General features: G+C 47.8%; 1 protein-coding gene across 1 annotated transcript; it reads right to left on the bottom strand.

The window, feature by feature from the left end:
- Positions 1-215: 215 nt before the first annotated feature.
- On the bottom strand, positions 216-8,122 carry P2RY1 (purinergic receptor P2Y1). The gene is made up of 2 exons (XM_076341501.1): positions 7,905-8,122; positions 216-7,172 (listed from the first exon to the last, which is right to left on the bottom strand). Exon 2 carries the CDS (start codon positions 7,102-7,104, stop codon positions 6,013-6,015), a length of 1,092 nt encoding a protein of 363 aa, XP_076197616.1. The 5' UTR covers positions 7,105-7,172; positions 7,905-8,122; the 3' UTR covers positions 216-6,012.
- Between the last annotated feature and the right edge of the window lie 2,007 nt (positions 8,123-10,129).

Raw genomic sequence — 10,129 nt, forward strand, 5'->3', positions numbered from 1 at the left:
CACCTGCAGACATGCCATCCCCTAACATCCTAGAAGACGAAAGCATCATTCATTTACTCACTTATTTTGATTCTCAGTTGATCCACCTGGTTCTTCTCAACGTTTTAAATTTTATATATTTTGCAAACCTTTTATTATCTGGTTTTAAGTACGTGTTGCTGCCTGAAGAATCACCTGGAAACATGAATTAACTGCAATAATACAAAAGGCAGAAAAAGTGTTTCATAATTTTATTGGAGCAGATTCAAAGTGAGGTTGCTAGGTACGGTGCCAGTAACTCTGTGGCTGCAGTTCTGCTGCCACTAAAAATAGTTACAACTTCAAAAGCCATGCCTAACAGTAAATGTACATGCAAACAACCCCGTGCTTTATCAAAAAAAAAAACCCTTTTATTTGTTAAAATTATAGACAAATAAGGGGATTTTTTTACCACTATTTAATTAAAGCAGTTACATAGCCTGAGCTTAAATACCAAGTAGCACTGTCTCTGCAGATATTGCAGTCAAATTTCACTAGTATTTACACAAAAATTGAACTTACTCAACAATATGAAAATCACAGTACAATAGAAAAATAAACATTTTCACGTATATCCTTGAAGCACACTGTAATTCATAGCCACAAAATAAGTAGTGGTTTTAATTCACAAGTCATATGTCTTCAAAGTATTTGAAATTATTGTGCCAATACAGTTAGGCTCCAGAAATAATATTCTGTAGTAGGTTCTGATTCAGTGCAAAGCACCTGAAGTTAGAAATAATACAGCAAATGTAAGTAGAGTGAAACAGTCCTATTCAAGCAGCTATAATTGTTGGTTTTGGTGTTTGGTTTTTTTTTTAAAGTTAAGGGCTTTTAGTGTAGGGCCAAACCAGCTTCCACCCAAGGGCCAGCATTCCTCCCTGCAGCTCTGCTTGCACCGTCCCCAGTGCTTGCACTGTCCCCAGTTGGCAACTGGCAGCTGTCGAACACGGCTGCTCAGGAGCTTGGAATACATTTTTCATGTTCAAATTCAACTTCAGGCCTATAGATTCCTTCAAAAATTTTACCAGAGGTGGAGACTAACCACTGCAAGTAACAAATATGAATGTATGGACTTGAAAAATAATGAGCTTATCACAGAAATAACTAATGCCTGTGTTAAGACATATGACTTTATTAATGTTTTTGTTCTGGACCAATCTGAAGACAAAAACTAGTCACAAGGGAAAAAAAAAAGAATCCCAGAAAGGCAATTAGCAGGTTTTTTGTCTTCTGGCACCCCTGGGGCCAGCGTGTTTAACGGCTACAGACCTGACTTTCCAGGTAGGACTGTCTGTGGGTGGCAGCGGGGAAGAACAGCCCTTTCCATAATGTGTTCTGCCCAGCTCTCAGTGGGACCAGAGCTAGCAGAACAAGTGCGTTACGCTCAGCGGGCTCCAGACGGACTCAGTCCTGCAGCTGGAGCAGCCACAGCAGCAGCACCCGCTCCCCGGAGCTCCTGCTGCACAAGGCTCCTGCGCCAGAGGTGCCCGGGGGTGCCCAGAGCCTTGTGTCCTCCCCGCCTTGTCCTTCCTCATCGAGAAAGAGAAGAGGAGGATGCCAGGCTCAGGAAAACTTGGCGTGACCCTCTTTGGGCTCATACAGCATGACCCTGAGGGTTTAGTCTATGGGCCCACACTATGGAAACAAATCTTCAGCTTCTGTTCTTGGGTGTGAACAGGAAGGCAGCGGGATGCTCTGCGGCATTCACTCACTCATGGGCTGTCAGCCACAAAAATGGCCCTGCAGCTTCCCACAGTCACCTTCCACAGGATCGCAGGGGAATTTGGGTTGGGAGGCAGCTTACCAGGGCATGTAGTGCAATTTCCTGCTCAAAGCAGGGTCAGGCAAGGTACTTCTGGTTCCCTATGTTTGATCATTATTTCATTAACTTGGTGTCAGATGAACTGGATTAAAACAAAAAATCCTACATGCTATGTTATGAAAATGTACAAACTGACAGCAGATCATGTGTAGGTTTCATACTGATTTCATTTTGTGTTAAAGATTACCATATGTGGGAGTTAATGGGCATAAATGAGAAAAAAAAATTAACCCTATGAGCTGGAGGAAGCAAAATATAGCTAATGAATAATAATTTGTTTCGGCGTGGATCATTGTAGAATGCTTTGGCAAAACTTAACTTAAGCTCTAAATAACTATTTACTTCAACCCTTTTGGCATCTTCAGTGAATGATTTGTAGTTATTAAAAGATTCCCAAATATACCCAGAGGAAGAATAGGTTAAAAGCATGACCATGAAATCATAAAAGGTTTAATCTCATTTGCTAGTTGAAGGCTAATACAGCACAATGAAGGAAGGTGGAACTTTTAAGTGGTCTTCCTGTAGTGAGATGATGAGCTGAATCTTGTTGCTAGTAAATGCAACCCATCGTCATCATTGATTATTAATTAAAAGCCCAAAGGCTGTAGCTGAGATATTGCATTCTCTTTGCATATTGGATAGGTCAGAAACAAACTCCAGTCGAGCGGCTTAGGGAAAGGCTTCTTCAACTGTACCCATCACAGAGGTTTATGTATAAACACAGGGATCACCTTGGGCCTCTAAGGCTGGTGGACTGATTGTCTTCCACAAAGATGTTATAGTAAGGATAAGTACCAAAAGGCAAACATTTAAGAACAGTCTTGCCAAGTTCCCCAGGAGCTAATGGCTCCAGCCACCACACTGCCTGTAGATCTGCTTGGTTTTTGTCCTGGTGGTGTCCAATCCTCCCACGTCTGACCAGCTTCCTCTCTGACGGGATGGCCCAACAGACATTATTCCATCATGTTGCAGGTAAAAAAGTAATCGTGTCGGAGGAGAAATGAATTTGGTGTGATTTTGCAGCGGTTCCTACTACCCCATGTCAAATATAGCAATGCTTAAAAAAAGAGCAGGAACTTTAAATGAGATTGCGAGGCTCAGCTTCGAGTTCCAGCGGGATTCAGAGGAGGCTGTGACTCTCAGCGTGTGTGCAGCAGGGAGTCACATCGGAGCAGGATGCGGTTTGAGGTGTTAGCTCTGCAGGTCATAGGATCTGAAAGATGGAAAAGAAACTGTGTGTAAAATGTGTTTAATGATGCTTCTCGGTGTTTGGTGGGAGGCTCCCATACACTTCTGGGAGGTGAAGATGCCGAGTGCAGTTGCCTGCCATGGCTGATCATCAGAAGTGATCTTCATTGAATAATCAGAACAGACCTCAGTAATGAACTGCGCGAATGATCTGGCCAGTTGCACAGTTCTCTTCAGTGAGGCAAGATGAAACAGACCGAGCTTTCAATGGTTCATGAGGAAAGCATAAAAACATCGCAGGTGTTCAAGACCCAGAAGACTGCAGGGCAGACACTGGAACAGAGGCGGCTGTCCTAAGCTCCAGAAGGTGGATCTCCCTGGCAGGGTGTCTATCCGGACCGTGGGTCTCTCCTGCAGCATGCCCAGCCTGCTGCAGCTGGGCCCGTAGAGTTTTGTTGCACTTGGATTTCATACACACTGTAATAGTTAGCCAACTTTGCCGTATTAAAGAGACATATTGCAAGAAGACTGTAAGTAACTACATAAGGACCAACCTGGGTGTACGGTTTTACATTCTGCTCTGTCTGTTTAGGATCTTTTTTCAGACATGGATAAGTGGAACATTTTACTTCCTAACTGAAAGAGAGAAATAGACCACGAAATGCTGGGAGATGAATACAATTTTAAACCTAGAGAAGCAGATTCAGAGAATATCCTATTTTTATGCTCTCTCTCCATTTAATTCATCTGCCATGCCAAACAAGACATGCCTCAGTTGAATGAAGTCTCAAATAATCACATAATAGGAGAAGTCATTTATTGTGAATCAGGCTCATTCTCTGGTGATATAAATAGGCTGTGCTGTTCCACGGTCTTTTGTCAGTAGGGATTAATTAGCAGTTGACCCTTGGTTGGGATTTCTTCACTACCTCTACATTTTTCATCTCATAGGGCTAAATGAGATCTTAACATTGCTTTAAGAAGCCATGCTTCCTAAGCAGCACTTTAATTTATCTTTGGGCTATAAATCAGTAGTTTAATTTATCACTAGGTTACATATCAACAGTGAATAGTCAGGGTGGAATTGAGTTTATTATAAAGATATTCTGCTAGAAGACACAGTATTACAGTGATTGAAACATGCTGTTAAATTTTCCATTAATGCCCAATTCTGAATATGAATACGGAGAACCACACGTTACATACTTTACATTTAGCTTTCTAATAAATAAGTTCAATAAATAGGGATTTTGCAGATGAAGAAGCTGTACGCGTGAACAGAAGCTGCTTTACAATGTTGTCAAAAAATAACTAGAGCTATTCTTGTTTGTTACCAATCACTGGAAATCCGTAAGTAAAATATAAATATTTTACTCTTACTATGAAGACTGGAGGAACGACGATCTGTTAAAATCACCCTTAGGATTACATAGAACTTAATTTTGTACACTAAATTTATAATTTAGAGCATGCTTTCGTACCATTTTTAGCACACAGTATTTTCAAATACATTTCTTAAAAATATGAGAAATGAGTAAGACTGCCCATGTAAGATTTCATCTGTGCTCTGATCACTAGCTCTTGTGTTACACAATATTGCAGTTTGGCTAATTTTGGATGACCTATTCCACATTTGAAGAAGATATATAATAAAGGGCCGGATTTAGTCTGTAGTATATTGTAACATCTTGTTAATACAGTAATTTATTTGTCACAGTACAAAAAAATTAATTCCCCCCAATTATTTTTTATATATATATAATATATAATCCATTTATATTACCCATTTTAATAATTATTTTCTTGGGAAACAACTCTTACGTTATCTCTAAAGATTGCCAGGAACAGAAATATTCTCGTACCAAATGAAAACGCAAGTAACTCGAGCAACTGTAGTTTTACTTCTCTGAAAGGTACAGTTATTTTCAGCACACACATTTCTCATGTTTTACCCGTAAAGAACTCCAGCAAGGCTCCCAACACCGGCAGTCAAGCGTTCGCGCTGCAGTGAGATGTTGGTCAGCCTTTGGGAAGGGTGGCTCGCCCATGGCTCCACAGAGCTCGCGCAGGCGCTCCCCAGGCAAGCCCAGTCCGTGCTCAGCCCCGTCCCGCGGTTCCTCTGGCTGACAACCCGCCAGTTTTCCTCAGCACGGAAGGCAGGATTGGACCATCAGCTGCCCAGAACCAAATCACCTCCGCACGCATTTGCACGCAGACATCTGTTCACGGAACGCACCACTACGTGCAAGTGCAAAGCAGGCACCTGCTTATCTGCCAGTGGCTGAGGTGTCAGTTCACCTGGAAGCCAATTTGCCTTTAATGGGGTCCAGATTTTTCATGAACAACCATCGTAATCTGAAAGCATAATCATGCACACATCAGTAAGCCTACCTTTTGTAAAACACCGGCACTCAAAGAAGACTGAATCATAAATGCTACCGAACTATCAAATAATTATCAACACTAGAAGTAGATGAAGAAATAATAAAACTGTAAAGGTGAGATAACTGCATCATGACTTTGATTTAAATACTTGTTTACAACAGCAAGTGAGCAAAAGGCTAGGTATGTGGACTGAGCCTCAGAAGAGAAGACACTGCTTTTTCTTATTGTTATTTCCTATTTTTAAAGAGAGGCTGATTGAGAACATTTTTGAATGTGGGAGACTAAGTCATTAAAACAGAAGCACTTGGATTGCCTTCTTCCTTTAGGGGATTTACTTCATTTTATTTTATCTGACACGAGTCAGAAAGAAATGAGAATATTGTAAGGAGGAGGAAAGCTGAATTTTGACATGTTATTTTCCATTAAAATTCTTCCGCTGATTTTGTTAAGCTTTTTCTAAGGTCAGAAAATGAGGCTTTACCTAAAACGAATTTGAGAGACTGGTAGATTTTCCTCACGCACTTGTAGCACTACAGTGTCCTACTGTCTCAAAGCAGTGGATTTTTTCAAACTGTTCCCAAATCTTTTGCATTCGTTCACAAACTCGTATCTCCGTTCTGTTTATACTCAGATAAAATATTGAGAGTCATTTCCTCACTTTTGGACTGCACGTTGTGTTCACTTCTTCTGGACGATTTCCTGGTCGCCCTGGAAAGCCGCCTTCGAAAGGTATCACCTGCCAGAAAGTAAAGGATAGGGTCGACGCAGCTGTTGAGGCTGGCCAGACCCCTTGTCACTTGGTAAGTGGCATAAACCTTATCGTTGAAGGCACACATTTGTGGAGTCTGAAAATCCACCCTGGCTCTTAGATTTAAGGTCTTCATCACGTGGAAAGGAAGGTAAGACACAGCAAAGACCGTCAACACAATAATAACCAGGTAAATGGACTTTCTCCTGAGAGGAGAATTGTCCAAATCTTTGTAAATCAAAGCTTTCACAATGAGCCCATAGCAACCAAGAATCAGTATGAATGGGATGCAGAACATAAGCACTGTGGTGCACATGCTGTAAATGAAGTAACTTCTCAGGTAATCATCGGCTGTAGTGTCGTAGCACGTCGTGGTTTTATTTCTCCTTATCCCCGTTCCCGAGTAGAAGAGTATTGGAGAAATCACGGCCACCACAATGACCCAGACCAGGGTGCTGATGTACACCGCGTTCTTCTTCTTCAGCCTCCCCAGCGACTTCAAGGGGTGCACCACTCCCGTGTACCTGTGCACACTTATGCAAGTTAGAAACAAAATACTGCCATACAGGTTCACATGGAAGATGAACCTCTGCAGCTTGCACATGATATCTCCGAAGATCCAGTCTGTTTTATTGAAGTAGTAAAAGATGAGGGCAGGCAGAGTCAAGACATACAAGAAATCAGCTAGCGCCAAGTTGAACATGTAAACCGAGATGCCGCTCCAAGGCCTCATGTGGAAGACAAACATCCAGATGGCCACACTGTTTCCCAAAAACCCAGTGATGAAGACCAGAATGTAGACGGTGGGCAGGTAATAGAACTGGAAGCCAGTTTTGGTCAGGGAACACTTGGTGGTGGCGTTTCCCGCAGACCAGCCGCTGCTGGATAACAGGTTGGGTTCAGTTCCATTCAAAGCAGCAGAGAAGAAGACTTCGGTCATGATCCTTCCACCAGAGTCACATAGGTCTGAGGTGAAGCAACAAAGTCTCTACAGGAACAGTAACGCATCTGAAGAAAGAAGAGAGCAAAGAAAACCTAACTGGAAGGTAAAACCTGCCCTGCTTTTCTTCAGAGGGTTTCCATGCGGGTGTGCTCGGCTGAGTGTCTCCCACCCGCGCAGGTCGGTCTAGAGTGGGGTGTGGACCGTCCCCCCGCGCAGCACCCGGACCTGCCACACGTCGGGAGCCAGGGAACACCTCGGCGGGTCGCTGCCGGCCGCCGGCGGGCCCTTCTCCCCGCCCCGGCGCGCCGCGCACGGGGACAGGGCAGGCGGGGCGGGGGCGATAGCGACAGCGGGCTGGCCCTGCCCTGGGACGCGCCGGCGGGGAGCGGGAAAGGGAAAGGGCGAGCGCCGCGAAGGGGCAGCGGGAGCGGGGCCGGCCGGGGGGCAGCCGCTCCGCCCGCGCTCCTCAGGCGAGCGCCGCCGCCCCGGCCGCCTACGCGGCTGCCGGCCCCGTCCCACAGCCCGCCGCCCGCCCGCCGCCGCTCCCCCCGCTTCCGCCCGCTCCGCTCAGCCCGCCCGGCTCCCTCAGCCGCCTGGCTCCCCCAGGTCACCTCAGCCTGCCCGGCCCCGCTCCCCTCGCTTCCGCCCGTTCACCTCAGCCCGTCGGCTCCCCGAAGTCACCTCAGCCCGCCTGTCTCCCCCAGGTCACCTCAGCCTACCCGGCCCCGCTCCCCGCGTCGCCCTCAGCCGCCGCCGCGCCCCAGCCCGGCTCCGAGGAGCGCCGGGGCCACCCCCACCTGCTTCCCGCGGCACCCTTCGCAGCCGGCGCTCGCCTCTCCTCGCCGCCGGCAGCGTCCGCCCGGCGGGGGGCGGCGTCCCGCCCGCAGCTGCCCCGGCCGAGCCGGCTCCCATCGCCGGACAGGGCAGGGCAGCCGGGGGCAGGGGCTCTACGGCGCCTCTGGCGCGGGACACCCCTCCATGGCGGCGCCGCCGCCGCGGGGAGAGCGGCCGCAGCCCCTCTGCTGCTGGAGGCAGCGCGCCGGCCCGGGGCGGACTGCGGGCGGGCGGGCGGGACGAGGCGCCGACTCGGCCCAGGGGCGCGCCGCCCGCCCCCCGCACCGCCCTCGCAGGCGGGCGGTGCTCGCCGCTCCCCGCCCGCGCCACATGGCGGCCGGGCCGCGCCGGGGGGCTGTGGGCGCTTCGGGGAGCGGGGTGGGGCTGGTGCCGGTGGCGCCTCGCCCGGGGCAGCGGTCTGTGACCCCCAGCCGGCACACGCCACACTCGCGGCCCCCACCCGGGTCACCCGGCCCACCCGAGACGGGCGGCTCGGACGGGGCGTGACCGCACGCACTGGCACCAGCGGAGCTGCGGGGCGGTAGTGGAGCACGCGGGTGGGCCCACGCGGCGAGGCGGGCGTGGCGCCGCAGGCGAGGCCAGCGCGAGCAGGCACGGCCACGCGCCTTTGACCGCGTCGCCCGTCGCCAGGGGCTCCCGCGGGCGCGGTCCGGCACAGCAGGGGCCCGCGGGAGGGCCCAGCGCCGGCCCAGCGCTGCGCTGGCCGGGGCAGGGCTGCGGCCTGCCCGCCCCTTCCAGGCAGCCGAGGCGGAGGAGGGGAGGGTCCCCTCCAGGCCCCCGCAGTGATGGAGGAGGGGGACGCCGCGCCTGGGCTAAGCCCCCTCCTGCCAGCACCAGCGCGTGGCGGGGCGCAGGCAGCGGGGTGCCAGGTGTGCTCCTCCTGAGCTGCTGTGAGCGGCTGAGCAACGCTTTCCTGATTTTGCTTTCACTCAACCCTTTGAAATCTGCTCTGCAACCCAGTTTAAGCTACATGAACATGTTAATTGCTGCAAATGGAACAGCTGAGCAGAAATATGCTCTACTGACCTCTAATTAAGCACTATACATTTGGCACTTGAGTCAGAATACGATTATTATTTATTGTCTTAGCAAAACACAATCTGCTGGTTTCAGCCATTTCTTCCTTGTTCACATTTTAGTTAGGATGTGTGGTGAGTGGTACATGAGCTAGTCATATCTGCTCTCAGCTAAAAGCTGTGTTCTAGATGGAGGATTATTAGTACTTCATGAATATGTATTCATTTTTCAAACTTTTGAGCCTTGTCTAAATTACAAAACTACTTTGTTGGGAAAGCCTAATTGGGAAATCAGCTGCATATTGTACTCCTGTAGGAATATGCAAGTGGATGCAGATGGAGTTGCCAGCCTGGCATCTCTTTCGGGGCAAGCTACACAGACTACAACTTTGAAGCAACAGCTTAAATTTTGTAAATATAAGACCTTTTCTTCCTGTGTGTTAGGTTTTTTTTCTTTTTGTACTCATCCACTAACTGCATATTTACTACTTTGAAGATTCTTTTTAATTTTAATACCAATTTAATGTGAAGAGAAAGGAAAGCGAAAAATGAGACAACAACGGCAACACTTGTAAAATCTGTGTTGTAAAGCAAGCCTGGTTTACAAAACTGTTCAGTGGTGCCCTCTAGGATTTTAAAGTGCTAGCAAAAATTAATCCTTAGCCTCGGCGTTCCCACAAGAGAAAACACCCAACCCACAAACCAGACGCACGGTAAATACAGTATAATAATATCAAGCCCACCATGCTGGTTTATGAAAAAGCCATCTTGCTCCTCGGAGAATCAACCGCATGGCCAAAACCAGAGTTCATTTTAATAAAGGACTTGGATTATTGTGTAAAAAAAAATAATTAAAAAATACAAAGCGATGCTATTAGCGTACTTTGCTAATAGCCTTTTCATTTATCTTTCCCTTTATAATTCTTATTTCATTAGTGATTTTCTCAGTCCCATTGCTAACACGTAGCTTCTCTTGGCAGCTTCCTTGAATTCCCTGTCTTGAGCAAATTTTGAGTCATACCGAAGCAGCGTTAGATCGCATCAGTAAATATGCACTATGAACTACAGCCTGTTTTCCTCTGTTACCTAAGCAGCGCCGTAAAACCAAACCGTGGAGACAAAAGGTCAGAGCAGTAATTCCGGGAGCCCGC

The sequence above is a fragment of the Aptenodytes patagonicus genome, chromosome 6 (genome assembly GCF_965638725.1).
Source record: "Aptenodytes patagonicus chromosome 6, bAptPat1.pri.cur, whole genome shotgun sequence".
NCBI classification, from domain to species: Eukaryota; Metazoa; Chordata; class Aves; order Sphenisciformes; family Spheniscidae; genus Aptenodytes; species Aptenodytes patagonicus.

Coding starts and splice junctions, on each gene's coding strand:
- P2RY1 (XM_076341501.1), bottom strand. CDS start 7,104: ATGACCGAAGTCTTCTTCTCTGCTGCTTTGAATGGAACTGAACCCAAC.